Below are 13,994 nucleotides of genomic sequence, written 5' to 3'. Positions count from 1 at the left end.
AATGAATACGCGTTTATCATCTGCATTTCTTATTGGTGTAGCAATTTTAATGGCCAGTAGTGTATTATAGCTTAGGGAACTGGGAAGGAATATGCTCGAGTGCAAACCTGCGTTTTCATGGCTTGCAATTAACTTCAGCATCCGCAGTTCAGCTATTTTGATAAGTGACTGCGCCCGCAGTTGACCACTTGACGAGCAGCTAAAATTTGGTGTGTGCGCGCAGTCGGTATCACCAGCGAACTGTCTACGAAGCTGTATTCCGGCACGGTGTTGTTTTCACGCCGTCTTCGGTGTACCCAAGTGTGCGCCGGCTGCCGCGTGCCTACGTCACTGGCAGGGCTGCGCAGGCGGCGGCTGCGCACACACAGGACGATCCCGCCTCGGGCGCAGGTGTCGGCAGGTGGCTGGCCGTCCTCAGAAGACATGCAGACGCTGACCCTGCTGCTGCTGCCGCTGCTGCTGCTGCTACGGCCGGCAGCCGCGGCGCCCGCGGACGTGCTGCAGCAGCGCGCGCTGCTGGCTCTGTCCGACGCGCTCGCCTACCTGGAGGGGCAGTCGCAGGCGCTCATCGACTCCGTGTTCGCCGTCGCCATCGCCGACGGTAAGCTGTCTGCAGACGGAAGGGCCGCCCTTTCTTTTCTCCTGCTGGTGTCAGGTCACCGCCTGGTGTTTTAGGAATGTTATAGTATGTTCTAAGGTAAGGTTACTGTTGGGTTGGCAGAAGAGCCAACACCGTGTTACGAGAGGAGGCCGAAACGCACGCGTTTTAGCTCACGCAGGCTGGCGTGAGGTGGGAAGGACTGTACTGATGTGAGGTCTCGAACATGACAAGGAATTAGAATTCAGATACCGGACGTGATTAGTTTGATACTTAACTTTAATCCATTAATGATGAACGTCACTCTTGACGGTACATGATTCACAATATTGTCTGTTCAGTAAGTACTGAATATGGCGCCTTGCTAGATCGTAGCAAATGATGTAGTGTAAGTAGGCTGTTTAGGTTTTTATATTGGTAACGCCGCCGCCACGTAGCGCTCTGTATGAGAATCACTGGCTGTGCTGTGTGCAGTCTGTGGCTGGTTGGCATTGTTGTAATACTCGCCATTGTAGCGTTGGGCAGTTGGCTGTTAACAGCGCGCAGCGTTGCGCAGTGGGAGGCGAGCCGCCAGCAGTGGTGGATGTGGGGAAGTGAGATCGCTGATTTTTGAGAATGGATAATCTGGAGGTGTGTCCATCAGAAACAGAACATTTGTAAGAATGGATGTCATGAACTGCTATGTATATTATGACTATTAAGATAAATACATTGTTTGTTCTCTATTAAAATCTTTCATTTGCTAACTATGCCTATCAGTAGTCAGTGTCTTCCGTAGTTAGAATCTTTTAGTTAGCTGGCAGTAGTGGCGCTCGCTGTATTGCAGTAGCTTGAGTAACGAAGATTTTTGTGAGGTAAGTGATTTGTGAAACGTATAGGTTAATGTTAGTCAGGGCCATTCTTTTGTAGGGATTATTGGAAGTCATTTTGCTTTGCGCTAAAAATATTGTGTGTTAGTTTAGTGGCGATCAGAATAGGTAAAGACCGAAATGTCTGAGTACGTTCAGTTGTGCGCAGCTGTTTGAAAATCAAATAATGTAAGAGGTTTATCAGCACAGTAATTCAATAATTTTTCTAAGGGGACGTATCAGTAGCTGAAGGCTATGCTAAACTGTCGTCTCTGCAAATGAGAGCGCATGTAGACAGTGAACCATCGCTAGCAAAGTCGGCTGTACAACTGGGGCGAGTACTATGGAGTCTGTAGACTAGACCTGCCGTGTGACGGCGCTCGGTCTGCAATCACTGATAGTGGCGACACGCGGGTCCGACGTATGCTAACGGACCGCGGCCGATTTAAAGGCTACCACCGAGCAAGTGTGGTGTCTAGCGGTGATACCACAGTTACATTTAATCTGAAGCGTCGTAGCTTTTCTTCAAAAAAAAAAAAAAAAAAAAAATACTATGGTATTTCGACGAAGGAGAATTCCTATAACGGTAGCTAGTGGTTGATGATAACTTATTAACAGTGCAAAACTTCCGTCTGCTGATGTCCATAGAGTGTAAATGCGAAGAGGAGGCGGAAGAGCAGATCAGCGGTTAACGTCCCATCGACAATGAGGTCATAAGAGACGGGGCACAAGCTCGGACTAGGGAAGGAAATCAGCCGTGCCCTTTCAAAAAATCATCCCGGCAATTCAGGGAAATCACGAAAAACCTAAACCAGGATGGTCGGACGCGGGTTTGAACCGTCGTCCTCCCGAATGCGAGTCCAATGTGGTAAATGCGAAGAACTGATTCATATCTCCTGCTGTTTCCCTAACGTATTCGCAGTATGTATTTCAGAATAAAATTCCGTCGTCAATTGCACAATTATCTTTTTCTTTCGCTTTACCGGTTTCAACAGATTAATCTGTCATCTTTGAAACTTACAAAATTTGGGATATTATAAATCAGTAGAAATTCGCCATGCGTTTATGTAAACCATAAGAAGTCTGTTACAGAGACTTACCTACTGTTAATATTGATTTAGAAGACGTCAATATCTTCTTCATAGAAGCATAATGCTACGACATGTCCAAAATGTACATAATGTATATGATAATTAAAAGGAAAGACTGATAATTTGTAGTAAATGAATCACACTTATGTACATAGGGAAGTTGTGTTAGCAGCAAGAAACACATATAAAAGCTCACCGAATGTTTAAGTAACGTATACAGGATGCTACAAAAAGGTGCAGCCAAACTTCCAGGAAACATTCCTCACATACAAATAAAGAAAAGATGTTATGTGGACATCTGACCGGAAACGCTTAATTTCCGTGTTAGAGCTCATTTTAATTTCGTCAGTATGTACTGTACTTCCGCGATTCACCGCCAGTTGAACCAATTGAAGGAAGGTAATGTTGACTTCGGTGCTTGTGTTGACATGCTACTCATTGCTCTACAGTACTAGCATCAAGCACATCTGTACGTAACATCAACAGGTTAGTGTTCATCACGAACGTGGCTTTGCAGTCAGTGCAATGTTCACAAATGCGGGGTTGGCAGATGCCCATTTGATGTATGGATTAGCACGGGGCAATAGCTGTGGCGCGGTACGTTTGTACTGAGACAGATTTCCAGAACGGAGGTGTCCCGACAGGAAGACGTTCGAAGCAATTGATCGGCGTCTTAGGGAAAGACCTAGAACGACGAGGACACCGGAAATGGACGAGGCAATTATTCGTGCAGTTGACGATAACCCTATTGTCAGCACCAGAGAAGTTGCTGCTGTACAAGGTAACGTTGACCACGTCACGGTATGAAGAGTACTATGGGAGAACCAGTTGTTTCCGTACCATGTACAGCGTGTGCAGGCACTATCAGCAGCTGATTGGCCTCCACGGGTACACTTCTGCGAATGCTTCATCCAACAATGTATCAATCCTCATTTCGGTGCAAATGTTCTCTTTACGGATGAGGCTTCATTCCAACGTGATCAAATTGTAAATTTTCACAGTCAACATGTGTGGGCTGACAAGAATCCGCACGCAATTGTGCAATCACGACATCAACACAGATTTTCTGTGAACGTTTGGGCAGGCATTGTTGCTGATGTCTCGATTGGGCCCCAAGTTCTTCCACCTACGCTTAATGGAGCACGTTGTCATGATTTCATACGGGATACTCTACCTGTGCTGCTATAACATGTGCCTTTACAAGTACGACGCAACATGTAGTTCATGCACGATGGAGCTCCTTCACGTTTGAGTCGAAGTCTTTGTACGCTTCTCAACAACAGATTTGGAACGCGATGGATTGGTAGAGGCGGACCAATTCCATGGCCCCCACACTCTCCTGACCTCAACCCTCTTGACTTTAATTTATGGGGGCATTTGAAAGCTCTTGTCTACGCAACCCCGGTACCAAATGTAGAGACTCTTCGTGCTCGTATTGTGGACGGCTGTAATACAAAACGCCATTCTCCAGGGCTGCATCAGCGCATCAGGGATTCCATGCGACGGAGGGTGGATGCATGTATCCTCGCCAACGGAGGACATTGTGAACATTTCCTGTAACAAAGTGTTTGAAGTCACGCTGGTACGTTCTGTTGCTGTGTGTTTCCATTCCATGATTAATGTAATTTGAAGAGAAGTAATAAAATGAGCTCTAACATGGAAAGTAAGCGTTTCCGGACACATGTCCACATAAAATATTTTCTTTCTTTGTGTGGAAAGTTTGGCCGTACCTTTTTGTTACACCCTGTATAAGTGAAGTTCTATACGATACATTTTGTATGTGTTCCCTGGTGTTAGCACACAGAAACTAAACTACGTATTTACTGTAAACTGTAAACTACTTATTTACTGTAAATTATTAAATTGTGTTTATAATTGTCACAAACAATACGAGTATGGACATTTTTGGACATTTAATGCCATTATATTTCCGTGAAGACGATATCTGCTAAACGAATACTCAGATGGCTCTGAGTACTACGGGACTTAACATGTGATGTCATCAGTCCCCTAGAACTTAGAACTACCTAAACCTAACTAACCTAAGGACTTCACACACATTCGTGCTTGAGGCAGGATTCGAACCTGCGACCGTAGCAGCAGCGCGGTTCCGGAGTGAAGCGCCTAGAACCGCACGGTCACAGCGGCCGGCTACAACCTATTTTTCAGGTCTGACGACAGTACCTTGACATTTTAAATTTATTTTTTGAAGCGAATCTTACCACAAATAACCTTGTTGCTGTTTAGATTATGTTGCCTCGAAATGTCGAAAAAATATTTCGGTACAGTTTTGCCATAACTGCAACACCTCTACATATACACCTACACTCTGCAGTACAGAGTGTACTTCCCGCTCCACCAGTTTCTAAGGCTTTTTTCCGTTCCATTGGCGCAAGGGAGGCGGGAATAATGATTACTGAAACGCATCTGTGTGTGGTGTAACCAGCCTGGCCTACGCGACGCGTAGGGGTTTATGGCACAAAGTGGTTATAATTAAACTTTCGCTGCTTGAGCCAGTGTAGATGGAACCACCTTTATAGGAATGATGTTCAGACTGAGCGCTGCAGTATTTGCGTTTTTGGAAGAGTTTATGCTATGACTTGCGCTTAGGCGGCAGTACTGGCCCGGCGACATAGGGCTGAAACACAAGCATCAGCGTGCATTACAGTTGCAGACAGTTAACACTGGACTAGACAGTACGAGCAGGGTTTTTCTCGTAGGGCTTTTTTTAAATCAAAACAATAGCAATACTGCTGATGCTCTTCGCGAGTATAGACTGATTAAAGGAACACGGAGAGGTCCTCTTTCCGCACGGGGTAGAAGAACATGGCTCAGAAGTCCGAGTTAACTGCCGATTTGGGAATTGCTCCTGGGAGAGGCCAACGGCGAACTGCGCCACGAATCGTTGAAGAAGTTGCTGTTGCCATGGCTGCGAATGCTGGATGCAATGTGCGATCTTCCAGCTTCGTCACTGCAACTGAAAACTCCGTGGTCCTCCGTTCGAAAAGTGCAACCAACGAACTCTAGTGCGGACCCAGGCCGTCGTGGTCGCCACATTCTGCAACGTTTGTAACCAACCTTAAACGTAAACATGGTACGCAGTTAACAGAGTTACTCTTTCACATGCAAATTAAAATGTATTTCTTTCAATGGTGTATTCGTTATTTCACTTCCACAAGTCCTTACACAAGTTTTCACAAAGTACAATTGTCCTTTGATCACTGGTTTTTCGTGGGAGTAGCGATACTTTAATTGTAACCTCACTGTATATTCCTAGGTTCCTTACGTGAAGCTGGTCCCTCAGAATTTGTAAGTAGGATTTCACGAGACTGTTGGCATCTGTCTTGAAGTCTCCCAGTTTTTCCTACATCTCCATGAAGCTGTCATGTGATTTAAACAAACCTGTGACCATTGGCACGGCCCTGCTGTGTATACGTTCAACAATCCTCGTTATTCCTATTTGGTACGCGTCCCATACACTTAAGCAGTAGTCTAGGACGGGTCTCACGAGTAATTTGTAACCAATCCCCTTTGCAGACTGATTGCATTTCCACAGTATTCCACCAATGAACCGAAGTCTGCCACCTGATTCACCAACGATTGAGTCTAAGTGATAGTTCCATTTCACATCCATACAAACTGTTACACCCAGATATATGTGTGAGCTATAGTGATGGCCTGACTGACTATTTGTGCGCTTTTATAGCTGTGCAGCTAAAATACACAGCACGAATAAAAAAAACCAACACACTTCTCTGGGGCATACGTGGCGTTACTTTTACGTCTGTCGGCGGCTCTGCATCCAAGATAACAAGCTACGTACACTCTGTCAAGAAATATTCAGTCTAGTCACAAATTTCGTTTTATACTCACATACGACCGCACTTTCGACGAAAAGCGTAGGTTTGGTGCTGAGTAGATTTTTTTTCTGAAGTCAATACCAACTGTCTTAACCTAAGGTTTTTAAGTAATCGTGTGATAAAAGCACAGGTTAGGTTTCGCGCGACGGATATTTTCGGAGTCCACTCTGGTAGAAATAGTTGATCTCATTCTCTTAATGATTCTTTTTTACATTTGAACCCAAAATTTCTGACGTTTATGACTTTTTAAAAATTTCGTTCTATTTTTATAACATAAGAAGAATTCGACTTGCGTTTTACTTCAAGTTAGAAATAAGAAAATGGCTGTACGACGCACTCATTAGAGGGAATACAAAGTCGGATAGGAGAATGAAGGGAAAAAAAATCGGCTACGTTCTTTTCAGCGGAGTCATGTCAGTATTTGTATTAAAAGATCCGGGAAACCACAATAAATCTAAATCGGGATGCATGGAGAGGGATTCGACCTCCGAACCTCCTGAACGTCAGACGCTGAAAGAGAATAGGCCAACTTGTCTAGTCAGTCTAATCAAAATGGCTCTGAGCATTATGGGACTTTACATCTGAGGTCATCAGTCCCCTATAACTTAGAACTACTTAAACTTAACTAACCTAAGGACATCACACACATCCATTCCCGAGGCAGGATTCGAACCTGCGACCGTAGCGGTCGCGCGGTTCCGGACTGAAGCGCCTAGAACCGCTCGGCCACACCGGCCGGCTCAGTCTAATTAAGTTCCTGCTTTTGCTGGTCAGCAATGACAGTACACTCACTGAATAAAAGGTTTTATACTTTCACCTGCCATTATGAGTGTTCTTCAATAATTTGAGTCAGCATACACTCTACCTAAAATTCTTCTCTCTAGCAACATTCACATTTAACACGAATAAAAGGTGAGTAGTTTACACAGATCTGTCTGAAGCGCCTTGTACACAGCTAGAAACGAAGCGCTCTCCTCGACCTTACATAATCCGAGAAGGTGCCTGAGATAACGATTAACTTCCACAATTGCAGCATGAATTCGCTGACTGCTCAACCACAGCAGCACTTATCGTGATGTAAAATGTTCACCCAATCATAGTCACAAATTATTTATTCCTACTGTGTCACATTTAATACTTCCATTATTCAAAATATTGAGTCATCCCCTACTATTTGAACATTACAGGTTGAACTGACAGCTGAATAATTTTTGTGTATTAAACGAAGTAAATTATATAGAGGTAGGTGCTACGCAGTAAAGTGACTTACAAGCTGGAAATAATAAACGACTTCTGAAGAGATATGTTGAAACAACACCACTAAAATATCAGCGTCATAATTATGTAACGTATGAGGCCATATTCAAATAAATAGTTCAAAGTTCTCTAATGGGTTTAAATGTTGTTTCACGATTATTCCCGGGAACTTATGCTGCTGCGTACTTCGTAATTGCGTTATTTTCTAGTGCTTGCCGGTTAGAAATCAACAATTGCTACAAGTAACGGTGTAGTCTGTAAAATTAAATGTGAATAAATATCAGAACTAGCAGTGCCAACCAAGGTTATCTGCCGTAAAAATTCTTTTAATCGATACGGAAATATTTTTCGACATGATTTAATCATGTTATTATTATTCGGACACTAATCTTGCACACTTTTTTTTCAGCCACTACGCAAATTCGCTCGCATGTGGTATTTGCTTTTCTCGTAGCGGATGCTGCGTTTGACCCACAAGACTGGGTACGATGCACGAACTGAGCGTGTCGACGGAAAGTGTCCTCTATGGACACGATATGACTCTTTGTGTTGTTCTGGACTTAGAAGCGTCGTATTGACTTGGGTCGAAGCTATATAAAACAAAGGAGTTGGTTGTCTGATTCGGCTGCATGTTCCGAATGAGTCTAATTACGACCATATGAGCCACATGAGGCATCAGTTTTATTAATTCCGTACGATTCATTTATTCTGTTGCTACTTTTGTATCCATCCACGTAACAGCGCAGCAGTGTTGCACTCACTGTCTCTTTATCGCCATACGCTTTGTTCACAGAAAGCAGCCAGTGTGTGATGTTACGCAACAACACAAATCCTTCATGAGAGCTTCCACAAATAAGCTCGTGTTTGCTGCGGCGGGAATCAGATGGTTCCTTTTCTCTGAGCTCACATAGTGCTCCGGACAAATTGCCGACCATTTCTGACCGGTGGGAAAATATTTTTCCACATCGCATCCCCCCTTATTATTAGACATTAGGTGCCTTTCCTTGGGCTCTTGTTAAGACCTTTAAAAATAAACCTAAATGTTGTGGTCGTGGAAACAGATTGTGTTTCCCTCTGAAATAAGTAGGTGAAAGTTTTGCACCTAGAGGATAGTGTACCCAGAAACACGTGATATTGTTTGGACGTTACTACAGACCAAAAAATTACAGGTCCATATCGTCAACGTCGAAATGCAGCAGGATTTTGAAACATATATTGCGCTCGGAACATTATGAATAACCTACAAGAAAACGGCCTATTGACACACGGTCAATATGGGTTTAGAAAACATCGTTCCTGTGAAATACAACTAGCTCTTTATTCACATGAAGTGTTGAGTGCTACTGACAAGGGACTTCAGATTGATTCCGTACTTCTGGATTTCCCGAAGGCTTTTGACACTGTACCACTCAAGCGGCTCGTAGTGAAATTGCTTGCTTAATGAATATCGTCTCAGTTATGTGACTGGATTTGTGATTTCCTGTCAGGGAGAGTACAGTTCGTAGTAATTGACGGAAAGTCATCGAGTACGACAGAAGTGATTTCTGGCGTTCCCCAACGTAGTGTTGTAGGTCCCTTCGTGCTCCTTATCTATATAAACAGTTTTGGGAGACAAACTGAGCAGTCCTCTTAGGTTGTTTGCACATGACGCTGTCATTTATCGACAAATAAAGTCATCAGAAGATCAAAACAAACTGCAAAACGATTTAGAAAAGCTATCTGAATGGTGCGAAAAGTGGCAGCTGATCCTAAATAACGAAAAGTGTGAGTGCTAAAAGGAACTTGTTAAACTTGGGTTACACGATAGATCAGTCTAATCTAAAAGCCGTAAACTCAACTAAATACCTACGTATTACAATTACGAACAATTTAAATTGGAAGGAACACATAGAAAACGTTGTGGGGAAAGGTAACCAAAGACTGTGTTTTATTGGCAGGACAGTAAGGAAAATGTAGCAGATCTACTAAGGAGACTGCCTACACTACGCTTGTCCGTCCTCTTTTAGAATACTGCTGCCCGGTGTGGGATCCTTACCAGATAGGAATGATGGAGTACATCGAAAAAGTTTAAAGAAAGGCAGCAAGTTTTGTATTATCGCGAAATACGGGAGAGAGTGTCACAGAAATGATACAGGATTGTAGATGTGGATGAAGTGATTTTAGAATCACAGGAAAGAATGGACAGTAGAGGCCACCATAAGCACTTACCACCACTTTCTACATGTTTTGTTGTTGTTAGACATGAGGTTGTGCTGTACATATCAACTGTAAGTATTTTACGATCTACACATTTAACTGGTGTACAATACATAAAACTGCTGGAATATACTGTTAATTCTTCAGGTGCAGGAGTTTATAGTGAGTAAAACGCTATGCCTGAAACCCTTAAAAACTTCCAGTGGAGGCAGAAAGATTTAGTCATTTTGTATTGTTCTAGATTCCATTAAATTCAGCAAAAGGTGGGAAAATATAAAGTTTGTTACTTTTTAGTTTAGTAAGTGACCTTTATCTAATTTACAAATTAATTCTCTTTCCATCGGAAGAAGGTCGAACAGAATTACAAATAAAACATCACTTACTTTTATACTGACTTGTTGAGCATACGACACTAACTGCTGAAGATGTATTTTACATGTGAAGAAAACTGACACGTAATTAGCTAAATTTTGGAAAATCTGGCACGAACGAAATTGAAAATTGATAAATATGCTCAAAACTTTTATGTCTGCAGTTGAACAGGAAAACATAGTTTTGGTTTGATACGAAAGAGAAGTAAATAAATTCATGTATAACGCTATCTACATCTACATACACATTCAATAAACCAAAAATGAAGTGCATAGCAGAGGGTCCGTCCCATTTATAAGGGTTTTCTTCTCTTTACATTCACGTACGGACAGCAGGAAAAATGACTGCTTAAATGCCTCTGTGCGTGCTGTAATTAGTCTAAACCAGTCTTTGCAATCCGTGGGGGAACGATACATAGGGAGCTGTTGTATATTCCTAGATTCAATAGCTGAAAGTCGGTTCTAGAAACTTTCTAAGTAGGCTTTTTCGGGGTAGTTTGCACCATCTCAGGCTTCAGCCAGTTCAGTCTATTCGACATCTTCGTGACTCTCTCCCACGGGTCAGATGAACCCTTGATCATTCGTGTTTACCTTCTTGGCATCCGTTCAGTATCCCCTGTTAGTCCTATTTCGGATGGTTCGCACTCACTGGAGCAATATCCCACCAAGGGTCACACGAGATTGTTGTATGCAGTCTCCTTTGTAGACTGGTTGCATTTCGCTAGTCTACCAATGAACCGCAGTCTGCCACGTGCGTTACCTACGACTGAGTCTATGTGACCGTTCCATTTCATATCCCTAGAAAGTATTACATCCAGGGATTCACATGGGTTGACAGCTTCCAATTGTGACTCATTGATATCATACACTGAAGCGCCAAGGAAACTGGTATAGGCATGCGTATTCAAGTACAGAGATACTTAAACAGGCAGAATAGGGTGCTGCGGTCGGCACCGCCTATATCAGACAACAAGTGTCTGGTGCAGTTGTTAGATCGATTACTGCTGCTGCAATGACTGGTTATCAAGATTTAAGTGAGTTTTAACATTGTGTTATAGTCGGCGCACGAGCTATGGGACACAGCATCTCCGAAGTAACGATGAAGTGAGGATTTTCCCTTACGACCATTTTACGAATGTACCATGAATATCAGGAACCCGGTAAAACATCAAATCCCCGACATCGCTGCGGCTGCAAAAAGATCCTTCAAGAACGGGACCAACGACGACTGAAGAGAATCGTTCAATATGACAGAAGTGCAACCTTTCTACAAATTGCTGCAGATTTCAATGCTGGGCCATCAACAGGTGTCAGTGTGCGAACCATCCAACAAAACATAATCGATATGGGCTATCGGAACCGAGGGCTCACTCGTGTACCCTTGATGACCGCACGGCACGAAGCTTTACGTCTCCCCTGGCCCGTCAACACCGACATTCGTCTGTTGATCACTGGAAACATGCTGCCTGGTCGGACGAGTCTCGTTTCAAATTGTGTCGACTGGATGGACGTGTAGGGATATGGTGACGACCTCATGAATCCATGGACCCTGCATGTAAGCAGGAGACTGTTCAAGATCGTTGAGGCTCTGTAATGGTGTGGGGCGTGTGCAGCTGGAGTGATTCGGCACGCCTGATACGTCTAGATACGACTCTGACAGGTGACACGTAAGCGTCGTGTCTGATCACCTGCATCCATTCATGTCCATGGTGCATTCCGACGGACTTGGGCAATTCCAGCAGGACAGTGAGACGTCCCATACGTCTAGAAATGCTACAGAATGGCTCCTTGAACACAATTCTGAGTTTAAGCACTTCCACTGGCCACCAAACTCCCCAGTCATGAACATTATTGAGCATATCTGGGATGGCTTGCAACGTGCTGCTCAGAAGAGATCTCCAGCTCCTCGCAAATCTTACGGATTTATTGATAGCCCTGCAGGATTCATGGTGTCAGTTCCCTCCAGCACTACTTCAGACATCAGTCGAGTCATGCCACGTCGTGTTGCGTCACTTCTGTGTGCCCGCGGGGACCCTACACGATATTAATTAGGTGTGCCAGTTTTTTGGCTCTTCAGAGTGGTTTTTTGGGAGGATTTCAGGCAACGTTGGTTCATCTGTAAACGAGACAGTATATAGGACACTAGTGTAATCCTTAATTGAGTACTGCTCGAGTTTTGGGATCAGCGCCTGGTCCAAATAAAGGAAGTCATCGTAGCAAATCAGAGACGACCTGCCAGATATGTTACCGGCAGGCTCGAAAAACACGCATGTATTACGCAGATATTATATAAATTGCTGGTGGAGGGGGAAGAAAGGAAAGAAAAGGGCTGGAGCTAAAGATATTAACTGCATCAGGACTTTTTGCGAAATCAGCGACGACGAGTGAAAATGAGTGCCGAATCTGGGAGATTCCGCCTAACGGGGGACGTTGATGAAAAAAACACACTATTTCAAAAATGCACCAAATCCACAGTTTTTGAGATATGAAAATGAAATTTAGTATCACTCTTTGCATGAAACTAACATATTTACGTATAAAATCCTTTGATCATATATATTCAACTTTTTTAAATGAAATTTGAAGTTTTATTTGCAAAAAATAATGTATGTTCCTTTTTCTCAAAAAGTATTCACGAGATTTCTACACAATTTTCTCTGTTTCATCTCTTTATATGTTGTAAGCGTCTCTCATGAGGTTTTAGGAATAGGTGAAATAGGCAAATTTTCATAATTTTTAATTATAATTACACAAGTACAATTTTAAATTCATGCAAAATTCTAATCATCTTTCCCCATATCTCAGGTTGCAATCAGAATTTCTAAATTTTCTCTTGAGCCTACGTTTATTAGGTTTACAGGAATATGTGTACAAAATTTCACAATTCTAGCGTTCATTGAATCTGAGGGTAACGTTCATAAACTTTAAAAAACAAACTTTTCAGGAAACGCAATTTTAAGTTCAACCTAACTTTTTTACTTATGTCACTTTTTCAGAAGGCACCACATTCGTACTCTGGGTCGTCTTTCCCTTCAAGGCTTCTCTTCTGGTTTCTTGTTGTCTGTCTTCTTACCTTTCCCAAGTCCTCAACTGACTTTTCATCTGCAGAGACGCGCTGTAAATCTATTTCCTAGCTTGAAGTGCATTCTTTCTAATACCTTCATCCTCCCGACGTTCCTATCATTAAATACAATAACTGCACCATAAGTTGCAATTCTGACAACTGTAGCAGAAGCAAATGTGTTTTTAGGGCATCGTTTCCATATGAGTGAATTTAGATACTCTTTGGATTTTGGGTTTTGCCATGAACACACTTTTTGAGAAGTGCAGGATCGGCCAAAGATGATCTATAAAACCAAAGAGTATGTATCACGGCCTTCTAGATGTATCCAGCTCACGTTTGTTTGAAAGTAAAACACAGCACACAGCATCGTTGTTCACTGAGCTGCTATTAAAGTGCTGCTTCAAAATGTGTGTGTGGCATGGAGGCCCCTTCACACTTTTAATTACTTTTCAACATTCAAACTTTGGGAACATATTGTCCACGAGTTGTACTAACAAATAAAAAAAATTGAAAATTTACATTTTTGGTCAATTTCATCAACGTCTCCCCTTAATAGGCCTTAACCACTGCCGGCCGGGGTGGCTGAGCGGCTCTAGGCGCTACAGTCTGGAACCGCGCTTCCGCTACGATCGCAGGTTCGAATCCTGTCTCGGGTATGGATGTGTGTGATGTCCTTAGGTTAGTTAGGTTTATGTAGTTCTACGTTCTA

General features: G+C 42.9%; 1 protein-coding gene across 1 annotated transcript in view; it reads left to right on the top strand.

The window, feature by feature from the left end:
* The first annotated feature begins 402 nt into the window (after window positions 1-402).
* LOC126335518 (UPF0764 protein C16orf89 homolog) overlaps window positions 403-13,994 on the top strand; it is a 65,087-nt gene continuing 51,495 nt past the window's right edge. Inside the window, exon 1 of the mRNA XM_049998876.1 lies at window positions 403-601. Coding sequence (XP_049854833.1) covers window positions 424-601 — 178 coding nt within the window. The 5' untranslated portion in view covers window positions 403-423. The remainder of the gene's footprint in view (window positions 602-13,994) is intronic.

This window comes from Schistocerca gregaria, chromosome 2 (assembly GCF_023897955.1).
Source record: "Schistocerca gregaria isolate iqSchGreg1 chromosome 2, iqSchGreg1.2, whole genome shotgun sequence".
NCBI classification, from domain to species: Eukaryota; Metazoa; Arthropoda; class Insecta; order Orthoptera; family Acrididae; genus Schistocerca; species Schistocerca gregaria.
The sequence above is the reverse complement of the archived record's forward strand: the minus strand, read 5'-3'. Positions and strand labels throughout refer to the sequence as shown.